Source organism: Lichenostomus cassidix, chromosome 1Aa (assembly GCF_008360975.1).
Source record: "Lichenostomus cassidix isolate B80296 chromosome 1Aa, HeHo_3.0, whole genome shotgun sequence".
NCBI lineage: Eukaryota > Metazoa > Chordata > Aves > Passeriformes > Meliphagidae > Lichenostomus > Lichenostomus cassidix.
This window is the reverse complement of record NC_139480.1, coordinates 48,243,441-48,271,404: the sequence shown is the minus strand read 5'-3', so window position 1 is coordinate 48,271,404 and position 27,964 is coordinate 48,243,441. Positions and strand designations below refer to the sequence as shown.

General features: G+C 43.6%; 1 protein-coding gene across 1 annotated transcript; it reads left to right on the top strand.

Moving 5' to 3' along the window:
• Positions 1–3,891: 3,891 nt before the first annotated feature.
• On the top strand, positions 3,892–25,973 carry SACK1F (scaffolding CK1 anchoring protein F). Its single transcript, XM_085048707.1, has 5 exons — positions 3,892–5,166; positions 8,838–9,005; positions 15,394–15,515; positions 16,091–16,803; positions 22,131–25,973. Exons 1-5 carry the CDS (start codon positions 4,711–4,713, stop codon positions 22,193–22,195), a joined length of 1,524 nt encoding a protein of 507 aa, XP_084904833.1. The 5' UTR covers positions 3,892–4,710; the 3' UTR covers positions 22,196–25,973.
• The last annotated feature ends 1,991 nt before the right edge of the window (positions 25,974–27,964 follow it).

Genomic DNA, 27,964 nt, shown 5'->3' with positions numbered 1-27,964 from the left:
GTATGGGTGTTGAAAGAGCAAGAGACCAGGGTCAGCACTATTTCTTACAGGAAACTGCCTAAAAGTGCTGCCCTGTGAAGAGGAGCAGCCAGGGAAAATGGCTAAAGGTCTTTCTGTGCGTGCTCAGTCAGCAAATACCTTGCTGCAAGACATGAGCCTGTGAACGCAGTCGTTCCTTTCTGCTCTCTTCAGAGGACTCTCTTACCTATTTACTCTCACATGGAAACATGTGAGTGGGAGGCCAGAAGCACTTGACTCATTTGCGGCAATTCTCCAATTCAGCTAGGTTTTCTCCCCGAGGCAGTGTAATGTGACAGAAAGGAAGCATCTGAAAGCATTTCTTCATCCTCTGGATTGCAGTCTGTCACTGCTGCTGCAGAAGTGACACACCTGCCTTCCACAGCCTGCAGCTCTCTGGGTCGCTGGAGGGTGAGCAGGGAAGGCCAGAGCTTTTTCCTCTCCACCCTGAAATCACCTTGTTTCAGGCTTTTTTGCTCTGCCAGTACTTGGACATGACTAATGCACCCATTGCTGTGCTGGCTTGGCAGCCCTTGCAAGTGAAATTTCAGACTCGGGACAAGCAGAGCACAGCTCGCTGTGCACGTAGCAGTCTCCCCACAAACTCCTGGATCCTGATCCAGAGAGGAGAGTCGAGAAGGTGCAATCTCCACCAAGCCTTTGTGAGTCTTGCTGTGGTGCCAGCCAGCACAGGGAAGGATTGTAGTGTTTAATAACAACCATGGCACAGGCACCTATTTATTTACTCTTCTATTTCAAGACAGCAAAGCCCTGTCACCTCAGACTAACCTGTAGCTGAAGCAGTGAGAAATGGAAAGCACTCTCTTGTATCCTGCATCACATAAACAATTAGTTGTCTTTGCAAAACTAATGTTTAAGCAGTTGGTTAAACATTTTTATGGAGGAAAAAAAGAAAAAACAACAAATAAAATCAAAACAAAACAAAAACCAACCCAAAAATTAGTATGGTTGAATTAGACACATTTTGGTAAATCATGTTGTTTTGTTTTGGGGGATACCACCCCTCAAAAAAAACTTCTGTTATACAGCTGTTGATCACTTTATCACAAAATTATACTTTTTCTTTAAATACCTGCCCCTGTTTTTACTCACATTTTGGCATGTAGATGGTAACTGTTCTTGGGCAAAATAAGAAGTAGGTGATGGAGAAAGCAACAGAATTTTATTCCTAAAGAGTTGAGCACTCAAAGGTTTATAACAAGAGCTTGTAGCAGTTTATGCCACACGAAAAACATTGCTGGGAAATTTATCAACGAATGTATCAGGAGGTGGGCTGTTTAGGGACTGAAATTACATAGGAAGGACTAGCAAGAGAGATGTGTGCTCAGGACAAGTGCAGTTGCAATTAATGCTAAATATAAGGTGTCATATCTTTATCTAATGCACAGCCTGCACTGCCTCGTAAAGGAAAGTTAAGCAATTAGGCCCAAATAACCAGATTATACGTGGGAGGTGTTTGAAGGCAGATTTAAAACAGTGTAATAGGGCTGGGGGAGGGTTACAACAAGAAGTAATATTTCCTGATAGGTTAGTTTACATCCTTTGGAAAACATTCTGGAATCAGACCAGAAAAGTAAGCAAGACCTTAACCAGGACTTGGCCTGGGACGACACCCAGACAAAGGCAAAAAGAGACCCAACCCTGCCTCTGCACATGCAGCCCCTCCAGCCAGTAATCCCCAGGAACAAAAAAAATCCAGAGATGGGTAGTGCAGTTCTGTGAGGATTTGCAGCTGCCTCAGCCCTATTCAAAATCAGCCTTTCCCTTCCTTGTTTCTCTTGAGTCAGTGATAAGGGGAGAGAGGAAAACCTGAGCTCAGACAATAATGACTCTCTTTTAGAGTGGAAACTGGAATTCACTCCTTGATTCCAGAGGGGCAGGGCCAGGTACAAGACTTTTCCCCCACCCTGCCTGCCAAGTTTCTTCTTCTTCAGTCCCAAAGGGTTGGATTAACCCTGTGGCAGAGGGCAGTTTGTTTGCTCAGCCCTTTTTACCACTCTGAGGTGAGGGTGTCAGCCAGAGGGTCAGGGGAAATCAAAAGGAACTGAATCATCCAACCTTATAAAAACTCCGTAGCAGGGAATAGACTTGGTTAGAATGTATTGCTAAGAGAATGGGGAGGTGGGATGAGAAGGGACACATGCTTGCTTTGGGAAAGGGTCTCTCTCAGCTTTTGCAAAGCTCCTTGCCCCTATTTATCATACCAACACACAGACAACACTTTGTCTTCTAGAGTGAGAGGTGGGGGCTAAACGTTTCATCACAACAAACTGGAAATAATCTCTGCTGCCTTTACTTGGATGTGGGAAATATTCGCTTGCTTTTAAATACAAAACTACACATATATTTGTGAACCTACCGTTGCTTTCATGTGGGAGCCTTAGGTGAACACAAAAGATTACATTGTGTAGCTACAAATGAATAGAGCGTCCAGGATTAGAGAGATTTTATTTAGCCCCACATGAAATAGCAGAGCTGATGGCAGCCTCTGGTACAGAAAAAAAACCCAGAAAACACAACCAACAAGTAATTTAGTGAGCATTGCAACTAAGAAAGTCACATCTCCTGTGTATTTGTATATTGTGGTTGATTGACTGTGGTGTCTAAGATGGCATAAAATTAATTTGAAGCTCTTCCTACAGATCAGGCACTTATTAGTATTCTCAATTTTATGGAATATCTGAAATCTAATAAGGCATGAACCCATGTTGTAACTTTCACTGTTGGGGACTGTGATGGAGTCTCTTTTTGCTATCAGGCTGGTTATTTTTCACAAAATCTGTAGGGATGTAATTACACTTCTGCCAAACTTGTTTGAAATCAGACAGTGGGCTCAAAAGTTATTAAGAGACAAGGATAGACAGGCAGACAGGCGCAGACACCATGACCATGTAAGTCTCATTTCCATCAGAAATAAGGCTAAAAGAACTTACATGGAAATTAATTTTTAAAGGCGATTTGATAGGCAGAGGAGTAGACCTTTGCAAAGTGTAATTTCAAATTTTAAGTGAATTTCATGCTAGGAAAAGCCATTGAAGACAGTCTGGAATACTAAAAGTATCCCTTTTCCCTAAAGGAGAGGAACAGGACGGGGTGAGTGTGGTGGCCCACCTGATCCTTGTTTTTTTTAAACTAACTCACACTGAGGGCAGGTGATTGTTTAGAGAGAGGAAACAAAGAGGAGCTCCAGCAGCTCTGTCCCTATTGTTTTTTTGTGCATGTGAGCGCTTAGGGCTAATCGCACAGGTCAAGCACTGCAAATGCCTCTGAATGTTTGTATTTCACCACTGCCTTTGACTTTATCTTTGTTTCCTTGCTCATTCCCTGCCAGCGCTGTCCCGGGGCTGCAGTGGGGAAGTGCTGCTTTTTATCCTTTGTGTATGCAAACCACAGTGGGACTGGAATCTTGATTAGCGCCCCTAGCAACGATCACACACCTCGCAAAAGTCATGATTTAACATCACAGTCCCCAGTCCCTCCGATGGGATGCATGTGGGTATTTATTCATGCTCCCAGCCAGAGATTGGAAGCAGGGCTGTTTTATTCCCAGCTCTGACACCAGCCTGCTGGGTGGCCCCTGGCACATCACTCTGTCATCTTCCCCTCTGTAAGCTGGGTAGCCCACACTGCCTGCTTTTCTGGAGTCACTGAACTGCCAGTGGATTCTGAGAGGATTCGGAGAAGGCTGGCTGTAGCCAACAGGCCACTGCCTGTGACCACCATGGTGCTCTGCCCACCTCCCTGGCCCCAGTCATGTGTCCCCCCACCTCTTAAGCACCCCTCTTGTGGCTGCAAAGTCTGAAAAAGGAAGAAGGGGGAAAGTTTAAACAGACTTTTGCATTTGCACCCCAAAATACACCTGTGACATAAGCCTGGTTCTCCTCCAAGCACTGCAGTCGGGATGGGATGCTGGTGCCAGCCATGCCAGGGTATTGTCCCAAATCTGGATTCTTTCACCCAGTGGGGAAGCTGATGCACACAGGTTTGAGAAACTCGGTTTTATTTCATGTCTGCACAGAGATGGGTGCGTAGTGGTAAACCCACAAAGCTAGGAAGCATATTTATACATATATTTACAAAGTATACATATGCAAGCGTATTTATACAATCCTATTCAGGCAATATTTGCATAATGAATCTACCTCACTACCTGGCTAAGCTACTAGTGCCTTCTCTTTCTCTGCCTCGGTTTAAAGGCACAGGGCATTCCAAATTCATGTGTTCAGTGGGTGAGGGTCTTCTCTCGGAGGTGCCGTTTTCCCATTTCAATGCACCAAGTTCACTCCTAGGATACGATTTCACAAGTTAGTTAAAGATTTCTAACCCACATCGCTCCGAAACTGGTTTAGGCCGCCGCATAACCAGATTCTTCCCTTTATCCCACTGTTCCCCTTCCATCGCATCCTGCATCCCTTAGGTCAGGCTGTTCTTTTTTTCGCAGAAACTGTTCTCCCCGCAAGTCGTGCCCCGTCCCCAGGGCCAGGCAGGGTCTGGCAGAGGGGCAGGGCGGCGGGGACAGCCGTGTCCCCAGGGCCCGGGGGAGCGGCCGCCCCACCCGTCGGGGCGGGCTCGGGCAGGCCAGGTGAGGCGGTCCCGGCCTGCCTCTCCCTCCTGCCGCAGCTCCTGCCCTCGCTCCCGGCCGGCCGGCGCTGCGCTGGGGCTGCCGGCGGCATGGCGGAGTCCCAGGTGCTCCTGCTGGACGAGCTGCACGTCAACGAGAAGGTGACCGAGGCCCAGGCCCGCTTCTACTACAGCGAGGAGCAGCGCCGAGCCCTGGAGGCGCTGGTGACCCGCGGCGAGGCGGCGTACCGGGAGGCGCTGAGGAAGGAGCAGCTCCGCGACTTCCTCTCCGGCCGGGAGCTGCAGGAGCTGCGGGGCGGCTGGCGGGGCTACGACGACCCCCGCGAGGGCGGCAAGGTGGCGAGGGGACCCGGCGGCGAGACCCTCTCGCTGGCCTACTGGCCCGAGTGCTCGGACACCGAGGTGCCCCCGCTGGACTTGGGCTGGACCGACAAGACCTTCTACCGCGGCATCAGCCGGGTGTCGCTCTTCACGCACCCGCGCAAGGAGGAGAGCGCGCCGCACCTGAAGGAGGTGGTGCGGGAGATGATCCAGCAGGCGCAGAAGGTACGGCCCGACCCGACCCTCGACGGGCCAGCCCTGCCCGCCTTCCCCCGGGCCGAGGGGCTGGCTCGGGCTGTGGGGTGGAAGGCAGGCGAGAGCCGCCGCGGCCGGGCTTCCCTCGCTGCTGGGCACGAGGAGCGCCTTGGCCATACAATGGTTGGCGTCCGCCAGGCAGGGCTTTCACTGCGCCTTGTTGCCTGTCGTGTTGCGCTTTGCCAAAGCTGATTTACGCCTGTGGTGGCGTTAATACTGTGCACAACGCCCTTCACGTCCCCGCAGCTGGGGTTCTGTGCCCGTGGTTCGCCTCGTCCTGTCCCGGCCTCATTCCCGGCTTCAGAGGAAGGCAGGTCATCATGCTGTCACAGCCACCCCTCCGGTGTGTGCAGGTGTCCCTAGTTAAAGACAGGGCAGCGTGTTTGTTTATGGGATGATGTTTTCTGGGTCTCTTTTTTGTGGTCTCAACACCATCCAGCCTGGACGGCAAGTAGCCAAAGCGCAGACAATATGCGGCTGCTCCTCCCATTTATCTTTGCCTGGAGATGACTGCAGGTGGTGACAGGGCACCTCTGGCAAGGAAACAAACCAGCCATGATGCTACAAGGGCTTGCGTTGAACAGGTGGGGGCATGATGAGGTTTTTCATCACCCTCCCCGGATGTGGGTGAAGTTCCCGGGGAAGACCACCCAGGAAAAAATCCCCGTCAGAGCTGACACACCCCTTGAGTGAAGGGGCGAACAGTGGAAGAAACTTCATTCCTGTGCTTAGTTTTGCAGCTTTCTGGTTTTTCTGCTTTATAATTCCGCAGTTATTTCCTCCTCCACTTGCTCCCCTCTGTCGGCATACACTATATGCACAACTTTGGCAGACTTGTTCAAACCGAATCTGCCGGGAAACAGAAAACTTTTCAGAAAGGCATTAATCTGGTGGGTGATTTCTCAGCTCCCTGCTCTCAGAAATTGTGCACACCCTGTAATTCTGTTCAGTGACTGGTGTGATCAGTCATTTAGAAGACAGAAGCTGTAAAATCCCTACACTCCAAAGTAGTACAACTTCACATCCTCTTTGCACGGCTACAAAGGCTTCTATAGACCATGCAAGAACTGGGAAAGTTTGTTTATTTCAATAGCTGTGCCTGGCACCTAGAAATAATTAATTTCTTTGTAGATTTTTTTCTTTTTCACTGACTGGACAAACTGTGCCCCTCCCAGCCCAAAGCTGGTTTCATGTTTAACAGCCATTTGAGTGTTTAATGGTCCTTTTCATAGATAACTATGCCTATTGTGTTCAGCTGAGCTGGCCCTGGCAAAAAAAAAAGTCTCCAGGTAGCAGCTTTTTGATCAGCAGATGAGAGTGGGTTTGTTTTTTTCCGAGGGGGGTCTAAACAGATACTGGTGATATGTGGCACATGTCTGTGGGTGGCTTATCATCAGTATTTTACAAATATATGTTAATTAAGCTACCTTGCTGCAATGAGATTAGCAAGCATTAACCTGCCAATCTTAAAATTCCTATGAAGATCTAGGCACACCTATGGGCCCTACAGATAAGTTTATTATCCATAGGATAGGAAGAGAAATGGGGAAAACCTCTTGCAGGGGTAGACACTCATGCTGTGACTTGCTGTACTTGAGAATGCTCCTAGGTAATTTTGACAGATCACCAGCTGTGACAGGCGTTTGAGATGGCAAACACAACAACAGGCACTGCCCTTGGCAAGTTTTGCCTTCTGTTTTCAATGGTCCACACTCTTGCAAAGAAGCCTGAACTGACCCAGGGCCCCACAGCCTGGAAGGAACTGTGCCTTCCATTGCAAAGCCAGTGCTAACAATTAATGGTTTGTCCAGGACAGGGTGTAATTTCTGCAGTCGTTACACTCATTGAAAATGGAGGGGACAGAAAGAAAAGAAGTTCATGCTTCTGCTATCCATTCCCTATGTGGATGTTCTTGCTTCAAATGAATATTATCTGGCATCCTTTCTCCTAAATAACTACAGACATACCACTGTGTGTGCAGGCAGATGGGGCATAACAGGCCTGAGTTAATGCATGAGCTGTTCATGCCTTTAATTATGATTTGCCTGTATATGAAGTTGTTCAGAAATAAAATGGCACAAGTTCACTGCATTTTAATTGTCAGAGGTTCTGGTAACATTCCCTGCATCTTGCTGGGAAGGGAGAACCAAGACAGGACCTGAAATCCTGCCTAGTAGAAATTACTGTGGGACTTGGTACACCATAGTTGACTTGGATCAGGAACTTAAATGTTAATGATGAGCATAAATACAGTGTCAGCTCTTTTTTCTTTTTCTGACAAAGAAAAGCTGGTGTAAGCACTGTTGACAGAAGGAGCCTGCCGGAGCAGATGTGTTGGTTGTTGTTGGCTGTACAAGCAGAGACTCAGCAGACACAGTGGGGGATGTTTACTGTGGCATCACTTTCCCAAAAGCCATTTGTTGAAGGGCGTTTTTCATAGGAAAGAGGTCTCTGGGGACAAGTATTTCCCCTTCCTTAGGGAGCTCCTGCAAGAGAGCTGCACCTCTTCCAAGCATCAAGTGAAGGAAATCCTACTGTTTGATTCAGTATTTAGCTCCATTCACACCTGCACAGCTGGGTTTACTACTGTGATGCCCAGCACCTGGGAAATTAAAATTTGCAACTCTTTTCCCAGAATACTGTCAGTATGAGAGCTCTGACCTGGCAAACTGATGTTACACAGAGGGACTAGAAAAACAGTAGTTTCCTTTATTGATAACCTTTCAAATGTTGGGAAAAATAACTCTTTCAGGCAGAAAAATTAATTGGTATTTCTAATGGTGTAAAAGATACATGTTTTGTCTTTCTCTCCCTTTGTATAAGATCAGCATTGAAGTTACCCGTAACCCTCTTGGTTTTGTTGTTACTCATCCTATAAATGTTCAGGCTTGTCTCTCATGTCAGGGAAACCTTTTGTTTTTATGTAAAATCTATGCCTGGAAAGAAGGATTAGTTTTATACCAGAAAAACAGTGCATGCGAAGAGTGGTAATGATCATTTTGCTTCCAAATATTGAACACACTCCAGTCCTTTCCTGAGAAATATGAGTTGTTTATGTTTGAGCTTTACAAATCATTCACTGGGGAAGCCAGCCCTGAGAACAGACTTTTCACAGAGAATTGGGAAAAAAAAAAAGGAAAATAAAAATCACGTTGTCAGCACTATGCATTTTGTCTGAGGATTCAGGCCCTAATTCCTCTGCACATTCATTCTTCCATTACACACCTTCAGGGTAAGTGTTCAAGATGTGTTTTCAGTCTTTTTTTCCAATATATTTTCAATGTTGTTCCTCATTTAAGTGAATCCTTACAGACACAATGGAAGTTTCTCAATACAGAGATAAACTAGGTATTTGGCTTTGGCATTCCTCAGGCTGCTGAAATAAGTCATCTTCCCCTAGAAGGAGGAGAACTCTCACAGACATTGACTAAGTTCCTTCCAAAGTGCAGCAGCAAACCCAGAAAATTACTATTATTGGTAGTGCTTGGACATGTATATCCCTTTATTTTTGTCTCCCCTATAGGTTTCTCCTCCATAATCTGGTATCAGTGCTCTCCTTCATTTTGCACCGGCGGGATGGGCCTTCCTTTCAGTCCCTAATATTTCATTCAGTTGTCTGTCTACCATCTTCTTGTTTGCAGATTATTGCAGTGGTCATGGATGTATTCACAGACCGGGACATCTTCCGCGATATTGTTGATGCAGCGTACAAGCGCTGGATCCCAGTCTATATCATCCTAGATGAGGAGGGAGCAAAGCTTTTCCTGGAAATGTGCAGATGTCTGGACCTCAGTGACTTGCAGATCCGGGTAAGATACTCAGTGCTGAGCCATTATCTCCTGCAGGTCAATGGCCTTTTGCAGCTGTAATGAATCTTGGAACTTGCTTGGACTGGCAAACACATCTCTTCCTCCCTACAAGTCGTATCACAGCACTTAGAGAGGAGCTAGATGGAACCCAGAGGTATTGGAGAGTGGCTTGATAATACAGAATAAAAGGAAAGGTGTGGATTTTTTTGCCATTCACCTGACACAGGGATCTCTTTCTTGGCTCTTGTGACCTAAAAATTACTGTTTGGTGAGAAAATTATCGGAGGAAATTCTTACAGGTCTTTTACGTGGGGATTCAAACTAGAGTCCCAAATAGCTCTTTGAGTTGTCTGCATGGATCCCAGTTCTAGGACATATAAGACACAAAGTCTTGTGAAATCAAGACTTTTCTATCGAGCAGTGATCATCCAGGAGTGAATGAGCTTATAGTCCTCCTGTGCAGGAGAATTTAAGGGATTGAGGGGCACAGCTCCTGCCCAGTCCTATATCACTGTGTGCCTTCACACAGTGCATACAGCACAGCAGAGTAGTCAGTCTAGCTTGGCTGGCAGAAGCAGCCTCAGAGGGATCTCCCTCCACTACATACAGACTGAAATCCTTTGTGTGTTTCTAGTTAATATTGTATTCCTTGCTTTTTTCCATCTTTTAGTCACTGTTGACTTGTTCTGAACACTGAAAAAAGTTGCTAGGTTGGAAACAACCTATGGGATGCCAGACTCACCCCTCTATGTGATCCAATTGTTCTGAGCAGTGGCAGGGGGAAAAAAGTGCCTTCTTGCCTGGAGGAAGGGTGGATCTTCCAAAATACTCAATTAATAGTTAAAAAAAACCCAAAACACAACCAAAACCCAAAGAGCTCTGAAGATTATAGAGTCTCATATTAATCATTTTAGGAGAACCATCTTAAACCTGGATGAAAATTATCTGCATATATCTGAACAGTACTCCTGTGAACTACCACTCTGCTCTGAGTTTCATCAAAAAGACATCCAGCCGAGAAGTTTTGTCATCTTTCTCCTAAACAGTGATGGAAGTTCCTTTCCTCTGGTGTCTTTGAAAGCAAGACGCAGACATCATTATAACAGACTTGTTTCAAGTGCCAGTGGTATTGTGTGTCCTAGGCTTGTGTCTCTTTGGTAGATAACTGTGAAATCACAGCAGCAGTTCCATTTGCTCTGGTGCTGGTTTCCCAGTGCTTTTCTCACCATGTCACCATGTAAAGGAATGATATCTTCAGTACTGCATATTTTAACTCCTGGATAGAGTGAATGAAAAGATGGCCTGGCATTTTAGAAAGAGTTGTGATGCTATTGGAGAGGTGAGTTCCTTTTAGTCTGTCTTCTCTGTCTCTAAACAGTAAGAGGTCCCCTTCTGCTCTTCCTCTTATCTTTGTCCATAGGTAACTACACAGACCTTACACTCCTAAACCAGTGATCACAGTGATGCACTACAGCACTGCCTAGGTCCTGCAGCAGTCTACTTGTATGATCCTTTCCATCAGGTACAGTTTGCATCGGGTACAGTTTGAACTGATGCAATCAAAAGAAGGAGAAAACTTTTCTGTGTCCCTTCTGTGATTCCCGTCTCTCATAGCAGCCCATGTTATGTTTTCTATTAGGCTTCTTCAACTAAAAATAGTACAAGCTGAATTGAAGGAGGTCCACTGAGAAGAAATTTTTAACATCCTTTGACCTAGCTGTTCGCTATTTTGCAGAGCTTCAGCCCACAGATTGCTGTCCTTCAGATTTTCCCCCTCTTTTCCCAGGTATCTCATACTAGATCTTAAATTCCCCTGAAGGTTGTTATATTTCTTTTCCAGTATGGCTTAGGTTTTTGTTAGTCTTGCTAAGGTCAGTGCAGTTAATTCCTGTATATGGTTCCATGAAATGACTAGGAAGATTCTTCCTGGAATGGGGAAACCAGTGATTTGCCTCTCAAGGAGGATGTTCTCTTAGTATCCCAGGCATGGCTGCCTTGGATGTACCTATGCTGCTGCTTGGGTCAGTGTAGCAGAAACCATCATGTGGTCATTTCCCTGGCAACAGACTTTAGATACCCAAGGAAGCTCGAGCAAGGTTAAGGCTTCCCCTTGAGGACTCCTCCTAGCCCTTCCTCTTTCATGTGAGGTGCCAAGAGTTGAAGATCCAGATTTAAAGAAAGCAAGCTGAGCCTCGGGTCTTGTTCAGGCAGAATCATTTTGTCCCACATTGTTTGATCGTAGAGGATATTGAAATTGCTGAGTTAACTCTTAATTATTCACCTATTTCTTATCTATTGGTCTTTCTCCTGACATCTGCTGTGATGTCTGAGTTTCTTCTGCAGATTTTCAGCATCAGGGAAAATGTTATCTCCTTTTTGCATTAGCCGTTTGCATTATTCTAGAAGATTTTCACCAGTTTTCACCATAGTTTGCCAGCAAAAGAATTGCATACTCTTCTTTCCTGCCCTTCTTTCTACCCTTCCTTTGGAATGCTTGTGCAAGATAAAAGAGGATGGCTTATTTTCTCAGAAAGCTGCAGCCACATGAGATATAACTCTAAGGTTTAGAGGCAAGTTCTGGTCCCAAGAGGAGAGAGATGATACACTGCCTTGGGCTGCAGGATCACAATATTTATTCTGTCTTCTGTCACCACCAGATACTCATTTTGTTCTGTGTTTGCTGCCCTTTTGGTCCCATTGCTCTGTTCATCCAATGCAGAGTGAATACTTCAACAGTCCTAATAGAGGGAGATTTACTGTTAACACTGCATTTTGCCCTTTGTCTATGTACAGTGGTGGGTGTTTTCACAACATTCCTGGGTGTTGTATTATTTTTGTAGAGATGGCAAGGTATCATGATCTGCTGACAGTCTCATGGGAGGGAAATTGCTGTAGGAACAGAGTAGTACCTCACCCTGCAATGAGTAGAAGTTCTTTACCACCTCCAAGCATGAGATGAGAAAATCTCACTTTTTGTCTGAAGGCCAGAATTCACTAGAAATGTATTTAAATTCAGCCATTGGAATGTTCATGGGTTGTTTGTAAGAGCATGTCTTGTGTGTATGAGTCATATGGCTTCCTGAGCCTAAAGGACATGGTTTGTCACACTTCTGTTACATTTGACACAGGAGGGTTCTTCAGAGATCACAGTGAGTCAGAGTTCTCATAGACACAAAATTCATAGCCCCTCAAAAATTCCTCTTTTTTCAGGGCCTGGGGATGACTATTCTCACCAGTTTTTAGATAAGTGCTTTTTCTCCTCATGTTTCTGTTAATCCAGACCACAGTAACAGACACTCCTGCCCAAAGACAGAGAGTTCTCCTAGAGTTCCAAGCAAGCCCAGGGAATGACTTACCTGCAGGAAGTTCACCATCACATTTTTACATTCATTTTCCCAACATGTAAGGAATTTCTCCTCTCACTTCAGAAAGTCTAACAAGTTTCTGCATAAGAAACTTTTGGAATTTCCTTTCAGTATTTTATGTTTTTTGTCATTGATTCTACCTCAGATGAGGGAGATGCTGAATGTGATGTGATGCACTGCTGTTGGTTTTTTAATGGTCTGCTATAGTAGTCTTCTAGGCTGCTTGTGACCTTTCAAAAATGGGAGCCTACAAGGCTCTGTTTTTGTAAAGACACAAATAGATAATACTCAGTAATGATCTTGGCAGGTGTCCCAGCTAGCTCCATTCCATCCTGTTCGACTTGAATACTTGCAAGTTACACTGCTTTGTCAATAAGCATGCCTTTTCCAAAACTGTTCAGGACAAACACATAGGATAAGTCCACAGTATTTGCCAGCAGTTGTTCTTATGGGGAAGGTACACACAGGATTTTCTGGTGGAAGCACTTACAGCACCTTCCTTTAGGGTCTGTCTTGTGTATCTCTCGTATTTAGTCACAGTTTGGAAGCGCTACAGCCTAGGTCTGTCAAGTCAGTTCACAGGATTACTGACTAATTTAGCTTTCTGTGGATTCAGGGTGAGGTTTAAAAGTGTGTCACATTAAAGCAAGGAAGACCAATTCCTCACTATTTGTATTAGGATGCTCTGTCAGGCTAGACTGTTACCAGTCATGTTAAGTTGCAGCCAGGGAGATTTTAGTCACTTCTTGTGATGAGGAGTGGTGCAAGTCTGTGGAAAGGAAATATGGAAGTTTAATGCAGACTGCAGCTCCCGTAAGCCAGGATGTGACCAAACAAACCTTGAGCAGGTTTCTGCAACAATACAGATCTGAAGGGGTCATTTACATCTGGTGAGCTAACTGGTCCTCTACCCGAAATATTTGTTAGTACTTTGACTCTAGTGTCCTCTGAAAATGCCTGCAATCTCACCTCATTTATATTTGTCTTTCCTCTTTTGTTATTGGGCAGTCTCTGGTACACAAACCTGGGCTTGTTCTTCCTCTGTACAGCTTGATATAGCAGTCTGCCAGTGCTCCAAGATCCTTCAAGGCAGAAAATATTATACAAATAACCTGTTAAGTGACTTGATGTTTATATGACATTGTGCTTGTTTTCTGCATTTCAAGATGTATTAATGCACTCCTGTACCTACTTTATTCAAGGAGTTTTACATGCTCAGCTGTTCAGTTCAATCCCCTCTGTGCCTTTCTAAGTGTTATGTATAGCTCAGTTGCTGCAGAAATTCAAGTGTGCTTTCTTTCCGCCAAAAGAAGGTGATAGAGCACAATAGGTGATAGAATACAAACACAATGAAATCCACACTTGTTATATGCTGAGAAACTTTCTGCTCACACAGGCTGATCCTTCTTGATTGCCAGGGGTTACATATCACGTCAGAGCTGTTGACTGACTTCTTGTCTCATGCAGTCAGCATACCATGATTTGGCAAATCTCACATCCAACATTAATCAGCAAGGAAGAAAATTATTTCAGGTGATCAGCCAGCCAACTACAAATGTTATTTTAACTACTGGAAAGGGCACCCTTTCTCCTGTGCTCTGCCCAACCTGCATTCAGCATCCCACACATATGACTCACTGCTAGGCCTTGGGCAAGCCACCTCATCTTTTTCTTTCTTAGACTCCTCATCTTTAAAACAGGGTAATAATGCTTTCAGCAGTGTTGGGAGCATTAATTAGCTAATGCCCACACAGGACTCCAGACAGATCAAGCAATAGCTGAACGCAAAACAATAGTATCATCAGTTACTGTTAGAATTTGTATTTCCACTGCTGTATTCCAGTGGGGGAAATAGGAGTGGATTCAAGAGGTAAAAGTTATATTCAGAAAAACAGCTTTTGAAAGAAATCTGTGTTCTTATAATCAGTCATTCCTGCACACTGATTTCTATAGCCTATCAATATTTAAGCTGTCAGTGAGGTTTCTAGTAATAGGACTTAGCTCTTTGTGGGATCTGAGGCTGTGCTAGCATTAGCCAAATCCTCATGATTGTTCTGCTCTGCAGATGGGGCAAAAATGAAGCAAAGGTGAATTGGCTTTCCCAGAACATCATAGGGAATAGTATCAGAACTGTAGTTATGCTTGGGACTGTCTGGCTCCCAGCCCTGGATTTATGACTCCAGTTCACAGTACCTTTTAGCTTTTCATTGTTAGGGAATCATTACAGAAAAAAGATGATGGAGTGAAGAAAATTGTCTAGATTTGTGAGTTAGAGTGACAAAATAATTTGCTCCAAACTTATACTGACATTTGGGTCACTTTAGGTTTGGGGTGAGGGGAGAGCATTTCAAATTACACACTTTGGCAGTTCAGCCTCGTGCAGCCAGGACCCATGTGCAGAGTAACATTCAGTCCAATGTGCAAATATATTTTATATATTTCAATATATATCAGTCCAGTGTGCAAATACAGTATGCACAGGCACACATATATTGTTGATAATCATGTAACCTTAACTTTGTGGATTTTCTGTGTCTGGTAGTGCTTTGTTTTACTCTTTGTAGGTTTGCTGACCAAAGGGTGTGAGATGTGAGGTTTGGGCTGAGGTGTTCTTTTTCTAACTACTTCCATTCATTTCAGGAAAACATTTTCCTTCCTCTTCTTCCAAAATTCTTCTTCACTGACCTATTCAGGACATGAGTAGAGACACTTCTCTGACAGCATTGTCTTGTCAGTGGGCTCAAGTGAATAGCTGAAGACAGCAGGCAGGATTTCAATGATGCTGACCCCTTGGACAGGGCTATAAACTGATGGAGACTAGTGACCTGTGTAGACAGGGGATGACAACAGGACTTCCAGCACTATTCTTTCCTTTTGCAGCCCATCTGGTGGCTCATACTAAATAAGCTGTAGTCCCAGAAATAGTGAGATAATGTGAGTGACATGTTAAGACTTGGAGCTGGAAATTATCCAATTTTCTGCCCTATTTATTGTGACATTTTGTCTTTTCACCTCCCTGCTAGAATATCCGCGTACGTTCTGTGACAGGAGTTGGGTTCTACATGCCATCAGGGAAGATCAGAGGCACATTGGCATCCAGATTCCTGATGGTGGATGGTGAAAAGGTGGCCACTGGATCATACAGGTGGGTCACTCTTGCATAAGGCATTAAGCTCTTTATTTAGAGAATGGTCATGACTTTGCTTGAGAGTCTTCTTCCCATGTCACTCCCCCTTCTTATCCCAGCTTCTGTAATCTGTGTGGCATCTGTAGAAACAGGAGTAGGACAACAGGGAAGGTGGCACAGAGCCCTTTTCAGAGAATGGAACATACCCATGCTGGCAGACCATTTCAGACTGCTAGAGATAGTTCCACAGTGCATCAGGTAGGGGTCTGCAAGGACTCACCGCCAGTCTCTGTACTCAGTTCTCTTCAGTCAGGTTTTCAGTCCGGAGACTCTTCCTATTGATGCAGTGCTGCTTTTTTAAAAGGGTAAACTGTTCTTCAGAGTTTCAGGGCTTTTTCTCCCAGATCTGGTCTGCATGTCTAAAGGAGAACAATAATGTTGTGTCACGTATCTATTGTGATCCATCTTGCCAAGGATATATGGGCAAATGGCACAATGCTACACGTTCCCATGTAGTGCCTTAGGTTTCCTTAGGTGGGCTGGCTCAAGTATGGACCCCAAAATCTCATGTTGGTTCTGTTTCCTCCTCTTAGCTTCACATGGACTTCATCTCACATCGACAGAAACATCCTGCTGGTCTTGACAGGACAGCACGTGGAGATGTTTGACATTGAGTTTCGTGAGCTCTATGCCATCTCAGAGGAAGTTAATTTATACAAGGAGCTGGGTATTGCTAACCCATTCCATCTTGGAATTGGGAAGCCAGGCTTTCATTCCTCCACTGTGGCTCGGAAGTTCATTAACCCCAAGTACGGTTTAGTAGCAGGGGCAACCCGTGGTGATATGATGCTCTGGGCTTCACGACACAGGCAAGATAATCAGGGAAACATGGAAAAGGAGGAAACAAGTGAGTCAAAGAAACGGTTAAATCAGTTCCTGAATGACTTAGTCACATTGGAGCAAGTGTACCCAGAAATAGATCCACCTCTGGAGAACTTCAACAAGCTGAATCGGAGCCCCCAGAAACTGTTGTCCCGGCTCCACGCAGACCTGAAAAACAAATCCAAATCCAGAGAGTCCATTCGAGACATAAAGAAAGAAGAGGCACAGACCAATGCAAAGCAAGGCAAACGGTTTGCCAGTGGGCTTTTCAGTCGCAAGGCCAAACGGTCTCCAGGCTCAAGCATTGAGGCCAATTCTTTTGCCAGTGAAGGACATTCAGGAGAAGACCTTGGGAACATGAAACTGGAATATGAGAGGCTCAGCATTGGCCATGCTAGTGTTCGTAGCACTGGAGGCAATTCAGGTAAAACCTTCTACCAGCATATTCTGCTTTCTGTGTCCCTTGTTCTGAGTTTGGCTGATTGATGCAAGCATATCCACTATAGGCACTTGTGAGTAGATCCTCTTATTTCCTCTGTATCAAAATGAGCAAGATCAAAGAGTAGAAGCTGTATCAAAAGATACAGGCAATTTAAGTTGAAAGCAATTTAACAGCAGTCTTACTATAGTTGGTACTTCTCATGTGGGTTTTTCTTGTACTTCTCAGCAACAAAGGTGAACGTTGCCTTGTGTAAAATAGAGTGGTCAGTTCAGGAAGTGCATTTCCCTAATAAACAGCAGCACTATGTTCATTATTGTAGTGGCTAGCAGGCTACAGACAGATTTTCAGTGTAATCCCTCCTTTCCTCATTAGAGTTTAGTCAGGTGTATTTACTGTGACAAGTTCCTGGTGGAGAAGAGAGGAAAATGTGTTTATGTTGAGGGGAGGGGACAAGGAGTGGAGGAAAGGGTGCAAGTTTTTTTGATTTGCTCCTTTACCACCTTTTGAAATGAGGGAGAAGGTAATGAAAATAGGAGCTACAAAGAAATAGATCACTAGATCTCAACTTTTCTGTCTTTGCTAACGCATGATTGATATTTTCACTAAGTCCTTCCAAGGCTTCAATCAGTTGAAGACACAAATGATAAAGATTTCTACCAGTTCATGAGTTCATAGCTAGCTCCCCAACATTTTACGTGTTTTATGAGATTGAAGTAAATCTTAGGACTACTCAGCTTGGTTGTCTTCCTCTCAGTGAGCTCTGCTGGGTGTCAATATTTCCTGTACCATCAGGAAAATAAACTAGTTCCAAGGAGAAAATGTCTCCACTTGTCTGGCCAGAGACCATTTTGTGCTCTGATGAATACAAAATGCAGATGTAGAGAGAATGAATTCCTTTGCAACTACCATGATGTGAAATGGAAAGACATTCTCTTGAGACCAAGAAGAAAAGCAGGGCATTGGGATGCTCAATAACACTGATTAATTAGGTTCCTGGAAATATTTCTGGCTGAATGAAGGACAGACTTAAAAATACCAAATGAACATGAGAGAGAGGAACTAACTGTAAGAAGGCATGGCTAGTTTATTAAAGACTTTAGCCAGATCCATTTTAGGATCTGTATTTGGCATTTAGGGAGGCAGAAGTAAACCCTGGTCTAAAGAGATCCTCTCTCCACCTCTCAGTCTTGAGCACAGACAGTGTGTGCTGGTGGACCCCATTCCTCAAAGCCAGGAAAACCCAAATCAATGAAGATGTGTGGGGAGATGTATGGGCATTTCCACTCGCAGGAGTGGACCTGAGGGCTTGCACTACCCTCTAGTGACAGAAGGAGAGAATTGTGTTATCTCTGACTCGTCAGCACTTTGCAGTATCAGAGATTCTCACTGTCACCTGTTTTAAAGCAGGCAGACTGGCATTCCCACAGTGCTGTGATGAAGTTAGGCCCGGCTTAAGGCACGGAAGGTTGATGTCTCTGGTTGAACAGTGGGCACTGCACCTTGCTGGGGCATTGCAGCAGGGATGTTCCTGTTCCTTTTAACACATAGGATCTGTGCCAGACAGTCTGATGCTTGGTCTAGACCATTTCCACAAAGAAATTACCATGCTATTATGTTCAGATTTTATTTATTGCCACTGTTAGTTCCTGAAGACTGCTAACACTTTCAGTAAGGGGGAAGGAAGAATTGAGAACTGGTCCAGGGAAGGTGCTGAAGTCCAGCACACCAGCCTTCCCTCTGTGTCTTTTGTGACCTGATAAATCTTTCCAGTGAGTCCTTACCAGTATTTCTGGTTTATGCAAATTGAGAATGCCTTTTCATGGTGACAGTGGGAGACTCCAAAGCTTCTGAAATACGGTGTAAGTAGACTTTGGCCATCTGGTGTCATAAAAGGCTGGAGGAAGATCGTGGCTTGTGTGTTGCTTTTGAATTAAATCACTATTCTTGAGAGAAAGCATCTCTAGTCTAATAGTCCCAAAGTGCCATGTGAAGAGGGATGGTAGAGGGCACATTAGGTAGATGGAGACACATGAGGAACAGAAAAAAAGTTCCTTACCCAGGAGATCCTGCAACTACTTGCTCAGTAGCACATACATCATTAGGATTTAATAAAAAATTCTTGAACACAGACATGGATGAGAGTTCTAGCTTCAGTGTAAAGATAGGAGACACTTTGTTCTTGGGTAACTTCGGGACTGACTTAGTTTTAAAAATTTAAATTGTCTTTGAGCAAAGCTAGTAAAAACTGGTGCTGTGCTACTCTGGGTGACAGAAGGGAGGTAAGAAGTGGAAATGAAGGAGAAGGTACTTGGCATGCAGGCACGTTAGGATGCAATTATTCAGAGCTTCACAGTTTGAAATAGCTGCCCTTACCTTTTGTAAAGATTAAACAGCACACTTAAGCCCCGTGGGCCTGCCTGCACACACATCCTCCAAAGTCACTATTAATTCTCTAGTACCACAGGGACATATCCCACCTTGCAAATGTGTGCAGAGACCAGATCCACACCCAAGCAGCTCATAGAATAATTGAAAGACATTATTCAAGCAGGCTAAAAGTCAGATTTAGTCTTGTAGGAGCAAATGCTGATGAAGAGAATCTGAACTGGGAAGGGAAATGGTGAAAGTGTGCACTGTGATGGAGTCTGAAATTCAATCTGCTGCAGTATTTACATGCTAGAAAAGGATACCTACAAGTCAGAACAGAGAGTCTGGAAAATACAAAGGCTACAGATAGTAATGTCCCAAACAAAGTAACTGAATCAACACCCTGAGGTGTTGTCCTAGCACACTGCATGGAAACTGTACTTTGTTTTACAAAGCTTTCTCAAACCTCATCATCAAATTGACAGAACTCTTGAATTTCACTGTTGCCTGCTTAGGAACACAAGGGCAGCTCTGAACCTGAACCAGAATCTTGTTAATTTTAACCTGGTGCTGAGCAGACTGTGTCAGTAAAGACAGTGATGTCTGTGTGCAGTTTCTGGGAAATACTGCAAAAACCTGAAAGTTGTGTGCCTTCAGAAGGTGCTGACTTTTTGTTTGGTGTTTTCCCTTGGAAGAAGCAAAGTGGGCTTCTTCAGAAGGATCTGCTGTCCTGAGTTGTTCCATACATTGACCTTCATTCCTCATGAGTGATAGTTGCAGAATACATATACTTAGTAGTGATGACTAAAAGATCCTAGAAACAAAAGAACACACTTTTGAGTTAATATTAGTATAGGAGATAATATAAAGTCTGCTCTTTATTAGAGGCCTCCAGGGGCACATATGGAAAATGTCCACAAAAGCCCACCTTCCCCCACAGGGTGAATACAGTTTTAAAAGTTTAGCAAATTAACATTTGACAAAAATCACCAGTTAGAGACCTAGGAGGTGAGGTCATTTTCCCCAGTTCAACCCTCTCCGAATCCTCCCCCCTTAAATGAAAACTGAACTTGTTTATGAAAATATGTCTCAAAGAGCTGGTCTCAGCCTTGGTTTCTAAGGAGTACTAAGATAGCATAGGGATGTGTTTTGTCTTTCTGTCTAGGGAAAGGGTAGGGAAAACGACTGGGAAAACTATCCACTAATACAGTAATAGGCTACAAATATATGTGTAAAGAATACAGAGAATATATAAAAGAAAAAAGGCAAAAATCATTCTGGCATCAGTAGCAGGTTTGGGGTTCAGTTTTGTGTGCTTCTTGCAACAAGAAATGGGATTTACACTAGGCATTGCAATGGCATTGAAATAGCTGCTTAGTTATCAGCAGTGTTTTTCAGCCAGTGAGATCATGGAAGGGTGGTAACTGGAATTTTCATCCTTTTTTCTAAAGAGAAAGAGGGAAACATTGTTGGGTACATACAAGGAGGGTGTTTGCTCTAACTGTAGCAGGATATGTAGGAAAAGGTCAGAAGATAAGAGTAGAAAGTGACAAGAATAAAGGGGCTGGGAGTTGAAATTAAGCAGAGAAGCATATAGATCTTTGAAAGAAAACATGAGGGTCTTGAATGTGATAGACAGGGAAGGGAAGAGGGGTGGTGAGGAGATAGGAGTAATGATAAACTTAGCAGTAACATGCAGGATGTGTCAGAGGGGAGATGTGGGGAGGAGGCAGTAGCACAGAGCAGCCACAGAAGTGAGGACAGGTTGCAGTGCAACCTCCCACATGAACATCAAGAAGATGCAGCGTGGAAGAAAGTGGAGACAAGGAGGGGGAGAGGAGAGAGCTCTTCTCTTCTCCATCACCTACAGGTAAGGAGAGTGTTGATCAAATACCCACAAGCAAAAAAACTGACACTAAAAATTATTCACTTGAAGCCCAGTTCAGAGTTGGTCCTTGGGTTGAATGCTTCCCAAGCTTAGCAAGGCTGAGACTTTTCAGTGGCATGTCACCATGACCTGAGGCAGTTTTCCTTCTCTTTCACTCTGAACTGGCATCTGGTTCCCACTGCTTGGGAGATGCACAAGTATAAATACATACTTCTGTATGAGTACATGAGCAGGGCTTGCCCTTGTTCAGAGTGATTCCAAGCCACATGGCAGCCCCTCTCAGCCCCTGCTACCCTGGGCTGTAGTCATGCAAGCTTTGCTGAGCTCAGAGCACAGATGAGCTCCCTTCCTTGCAAAAGCCTCTGAACACACTCCTGTATATTGCTTGAAAATGTTGTGCTGGGGCATCCAGATCAACATCTGGCTGTAATGAAGGAGAGCAGACAAAAGTGCAAGGATTGAAAGGTATGGATACTGGGAGCAGAAGAAATTCATAGAGTGAGAAATGAAAAACCTAAGATTATAAAAAATGGAGGCAGCATACTGTGCTACTTTAGTGAGAGACCTTGAGGCCTTGGATTTGTCTTGCAAAGGCAATGGTGGAAATACTGGCACTTGAGATGTTTGAAAGAAAATGTGAAAAAAACTCTCTATTGAGAATGTATGTGGCTATCAAATGGATGAGATGACCTGACTTAGGTTTTTGGGGTTTTTTCCGTACCTCACTCTTTGGAAAACTTCCCACCCAAGTCATGACCAGACTGTTTTTCAGTGCCAGCTAGGAGCTGATGATACCATTGAAGCTGGACTGGGTTCAAGCCAAAGCCTGGAAATACTTCTGCAGTGTTTTTTTCTCCACAATATACTCTGCATTTGCTCTTATTTTAATGTCTCTTCATTTCACTGCAGTAGAAAAAAGCCACGAGAGAGTGCAGAATAATGTAGGTCTAACACAAGATGTATAGCAAAAAATGAGAGTGAAATGTGAGTCCAGACTTTATCCATGTCTTATTTTACTTAACATTAACACTACATTAACTTCTTTTCATTCCAGGTAACCTGAATCCAAACTCCACTATGAGTGATAAAAACAAACAATCCACCTGTGTGTTATCTTGATTGGGAAGGATTATCTGGAGAACTAAAGACTGAACAAGCTGGAACAGTAACTTCTTGATTGATTTTGAACCCACAGCCACATCCTCATGCAGTGATCTGTAAAGCCACTGTGGGTCCTGGATGCATCTGGCACTCCCAGCTGAGGAACATTTACTGGGTGAAGAGCAGACTTTGGATAGTTGGTCCCTTAAATGAGGGTTAGTGATGAATGTATTAGTCCATATGTCTATGTGCACACATATTTTATATATAAAAACAACTGTGATGACTGGTCTCAGAGCTTGCTCTGTGTCCAGAGAAATGCAGGAGATTTTCTGACTTACTTGTGCTGCTACTTTCAGTCTGTCTAGCTACAGACTTGGAATCACTGTGTTGCATTGTTTACTCTACTGCACTGCAAAAAAATTATTGATCTGACTGGCTGGAAGGCTGAATCCAATTGAAGTGGCAAAATCTGGGTGAAATAAAGATGTTTACAGACAGCTTAGCAATCCTTTGTCCATAAGGAGTCTTCCTGTAGATTCCTGCTGTCACTTACCCATGCAGAAATGAGGGAGAAGGGTTTAGCAAACAGTGGCCAGCAGATCAGTATATGAACTGTTTCATGTCATAAATGTAGCAGTCGAACAAAGTGATTTAGCAGGAATGTGGTAAAGAGAAAAAATGGAATATAGGGAAATGTTTAATGTGCAGTTGAGGCTGGGTCAGGAGAAATGCCTAATAAAGGGCACTGGGCAGGATCTGGGAGCAATAATGCAGACTTCAGTGGCTGTTGCAAAATCCTCTTTGTAGCTAATTCAGCAATACTTTTACCATTCAGGGAAACTGAATGATTAAAGAACACATCTTTGAGGGTTGAAAGTGGAAGCAGAGGAGGCATGCAAGCTTTTCAAATGTCTTTTTTTTTCTCAAGTTAACCTTTCCAAAGTCTACATCATGCTAAAATTGAGAGCTTTGATCCGTAAGAAGCATTGTGTGCAATCAGACCAAAGGCCATCTGATCTGCTGTTCTGCCTCTGAGAATAGCCTGTAACAGGTGATCACAGAGGCATAAAATACAAAGCTTGTATATGCAGAGGTCTTTCTCTGGCACCATTCCAGCAGTCTATGGACTTCCTGAACTTTCTGGCAGTTCCTTCTGGACTTGGCCTTAATGAATGCACTTAGTCCCTTTCTAAAAATCCTTTTTTATTTTTGGCCTCCAAAGTGTTCTGTGGCAACAAACCCTAAATTCATTGTGTGCTACAAAAAAGAACTGTGGTCAGGATGTTTTCATGGTTTTCTTGATAATTTCCTTGAGTGACCCTAATTCTTCTACTGTCAGACATCATGATGACCAACCCTATTCATTGTCTCCTTGTGATTTTACAGACCTATATCATGTATGTCCTCTGCCATGACTTTTTTTTCAAGTTGCAGGTTCACAGTACTCATAACCACTATGGGATCTGACTGGCACTTCTGTCCTCATGTTCACTATCCCTTTTCCAGTTCTGCTCATTAACAGAGTGGATAAACAGTTTGTTTTTGTCTCTACAGTGTGCAGATTGACATTTCACTCTGCTTTCTTGCCACTTAAATTACATACTCTGCTGTCATAAGTAAGTCCTCTTGTGATACCTAAAAAAATTAGATCCTAATTTTAAGAAGACACCTGAAAACTAACATGCCTACTTGCCAAAAAAAATGTCAAACATCAGAAAAACACAGGTTTCATTTTCTTGCTTTTTAAAGAAACCATCTGGGTTTTTTTGCTGCACAACATTTCGCAGTAAAGGCAATTGATGCACTCCCAATACATAAGAAGCTGATACAAAGACTCTTTCAGGTGTTGCATTGCAGAAGTTGTTACACTCAAACAGCTGTCTGTAGTTGATGATAAAATGCAATTCGATCAGTTCATTGATTGATTAATTGCCTTTCCTTGAAGTATATTTAACTTGAATGGCAAGCAGGTCTGTTTTACTCTATTTACTCTGCAGAATGTCTTGAGACACTAAAACACCAAAGGTATTGTGCCCTCTGTTAAACATACCTTCACTGAGTGGGTTCAATGCTTGCTACTCTATATAATATTCTATATAGCCTTCTGGGAATGAGCTGTAGTTTTACAGCTGGGTCTGTCAGCTCATGTTATGAGCAGTGATTCATAAAATTGTTCCTGGTAATGGGGAAAAAAAGAGGTGTTGGACATGGCACCACCACTTGGATGTAGAAGTAACATGAAAGCTGAGTTATCCTGTTCGCTTTATGTGTGTAGCTCATGTGCCAAAAGCTACTCGCTGTGTTTTTAGGATTGTCAAAAGTGGTTTGATTTTGCCATACTTTGCTTACTCTCCAGACATTTGGGAGACTTCTTTTCTCTGTATTTATTTCACTTTGTTGGCAAAGATCAGATACAAATTTATTAGGCTGATGCTGTTCCACTTTTTGTTCTGATAAGAACGGTGTCATCTGGTGCTTCCTTGTCCTCCCAGGCTTTTAAAATATTTATTTTTTTAATTGTGCAATAGGTTAATTAACTAATTAGCACCATGTTGATATATATGATCAGGTTTTCCAGGAAGTCCTTTATCTCCTGGTTGCCTCATCTTGGGTGAAATGACTTCACAAATGGTCCAAGAGGCTGATTTCACTTGCCCTTCCTTTCCTTCTGTGCTTACGCATTAATGTGCTTTACTTTCTCTTTCCTATGGTGGATGTCAGAGCTCTTTTCTTTAACCTCATCAACTAACAGAATCCCCATTCCAGAAAAAGTCTCTCCTCTTCTTGTCTTCTTTGTTGCCACAGCAGTTCCTGAAAGGTAATGTTCACTTGTTTTCAAATTCTTTCTGTGGAAGTCAGTCTCATGCCTTGACTCCAGGGGCTAGCAGAATTCCTTAGTCTTATCACGCACTGCTTAATTACTTAATTTGAGAGAACAAACTTGCTTTTTTGCATGATATTAATCTGCTCCTTAAACTCAGCGTGACTCTGAGGATGCACACAGCCTTGTTGATCCAGAGTGGAGGTTTCAGGCTCTGGTGGAACTAGTTCTTCCCTGAAGATAAAATCAGCTGAACTTGAGCTATTTGCCTGCTCCTGTGGCACCAGAAGCGAGTCTGGATGAGATGACCATATTTATTTTGACTAGTTTTTGCTATTTGTGGTTCTTGATAGGTGCTAGAAACCTGAGGCTGTGACCTGTAAAATGAACCTCTCTTGCTCTGCAGATAAAGTGTGGTTGATGGTGCTGGGGGTCAGAGGGGCAAAGAGCAGTGCTTAGGAATTATGTTGGAAGTCTGCTAGTAGAGGTTGAAGGTACAGCAGTCTTCAAATAAGCTGTCATTTGTTCCTAGCCCAAAATGGCCCCTCTTGTAATAAAGTCACCAACCTCCCAAGGGGATGGGAAAGATGGGAGGCAGTTGTTGGTCTGTTGCTACTCAAAAGAGCCAGATTAGCTCTCTTTGGCATCTTCATCCTGACCCTGTACAATCCCAAGAGGATGCCTGTCCTCTGGATCGCCTTCCCTCTTTGGCTGACCTGTGTGGCACACCATGGGGCCTACAGCTGTGATCTCAGTTTTGGGCAGAAAGTAACAAACCTGGGGCTCATGGCTCTCTCTTCCTGGCCTGAAATGGTGAGTGGTTTGTGGTTCAGAAGGAGCCTCTTGGCTGAATGTGTGCCTTCTGTGTTTCTTTTGGTGTGCATTTGTATATTTAATGTATATGTGTCCAGTTAATTATGAGGGAGACCTTTTCTAAGTCGAACAAATAAACTCTTTACTGTGTTATATCTAGGTACTGTGTTCATGGGTGTCACTTGTAATTTCTCTGCTACAGTTCCTGAATTGGGGGGATTTTTCTTGTTTATTTATTAAGAACCTGTACTACCTGGATTAGAGCAGGTTTCTGTGTAACTGGTGAATGTCTTTGGTCAATGGTTGATGGTATTTGTTAAAAGAAATGTGGGCAGCTCAATTCTCCACATGTACAGTGTTCTGTGGCTTTGAATACCTTAAGAGAGACTAATTCCTTTCTGCTTTCTTGCTGCTGGAATAGGCTGCAGCAAATGTCCACTTAAGTTTTTCTTTTTTTTTCCTTTATTTTTTTATTACTTTGCAGTTGAAGTGTATCTTGCTGCAGCTATAAATGCATCTGACAAAGTGCCACCTCGGTTTCCCTTTCCATCTTTCTTACGTAATTTGTACCCATCAGCAATGGCATTTAATTTATGAAACTGAGTCCCTGTGCTACATTTCAGTTTTACCTGGTACAATGTAATCCTTGGCATTTAAGTAATTCACAAGCTCTTGTTTCCCATGCTCTCTTTGTTTGTGTGTACAAAAGCCTGTTTTAAAATTCCTGACCATGTTTCAGAATAAATCCAGCCTCTATTTTACTTTTGGGCCTTAGGGTACATAAAAAGTATTTGCAGTAAACAAAACCTTCATCTTTCAGTGTTTTCAATCCATGTAGCAATTGCATTTGTGCTGTTTAAGAGGAGTCTGTCTAATCCAAGCTTGTTTCCCAGGGTACCTCAGGGCTCTGTGGATCTTGAGCTTCTTTCTTTATAGCATTAGCACCACCATCACTTTGTGCCATTTCTTTTCTGCACTTGTTTTAGGGAGGTTCTCCAACAAAGAAATATAAAATTGTCCTTCTCCTCATTTCACTCCTACTTACACTTTGGTTTCTTGACACTTTTGTCTGTGCTCTTGCAAAATCAGGGAGCAGTCCAGGATTGAATGACCTCTTTGTGTCCCTAGACCTTACATCCCCTGTCCTTAGCCTGCTGAAGAAATGCAAATTTGGAAATCCTCATTAATAAGCAAGGCTTAGGAAAAGCACAGTCAGTGGCTGTAGGAACCATCTTGGAAGAGAAACCTATGGATGTAGATGAAATGGTAAAGCCTTTGTGCATGAAGCAAGGCTGGCATGTTTACCTAACTTTGCACAACACGTATTTCTCATCTTTCTCGCAAGTCTGGGCATGTGTGCCTGGGGAGTTAGGCTACAGAAAACCACAGCATAACGTACAGCACCCAGCATCCAAATGTGGGCAAATTTGCAGTGCTTTTCAGCAAGAGAAGGAAGTAAGAGAGTAGGTGGAAGTGTCTGCACAAGAACTTAGGGGCACAGTAGCTGGTATATCCTAAACTCAGTCACATAATGTGTTAATGTCTCAAGTTTTGGAGATGTTTCTAATTCTACTCCTCCCTTTTCAGCCTGCCTGTCTGCAGTATCAACTTCTGCCTTTCATCTGACTTGTCAGGATTTATTTTCTTTTTCTAAAACATTAGAAATGTCACTGGTAGGAGAACTGCTGGCATAAAACAGCCCTCCTGCCTGCCTCGGGTAGAAAGCAGCAACTTCTAGATGACAGGGAGTGCTGAAAGCAATGGTTTTATAAACACTGGACTGTTTTCTAATAGATGCTGAAATTTCACTGGACATGTGAAATTGCACATAACGAGGAAAACACAACCAAAAGAATTTGTGCAGAAAGCTTAGAGGCAAAATACAACATTTGCATAATGAGGATTGTGGCTATTACAGAGTGCTTGAAACCTAGAACATAAAAATGAGAGCTGATTTTAATGCACTTACAGAGGCATAGGGAAGGATCAGAGAGGTCAGGTTAAGGATATTTCCATTTGTTAGTATTGACTCTATTCAGGAGGGTCTTTTTATTTAAAGCAGAAGAGCTTCTGAGTTGTGAATTTCCAACATGTGAGAAAGCAAAGTGTGTTGCACCAGTGGGCTGTGGACTGCTCAGCATTTTGCACGG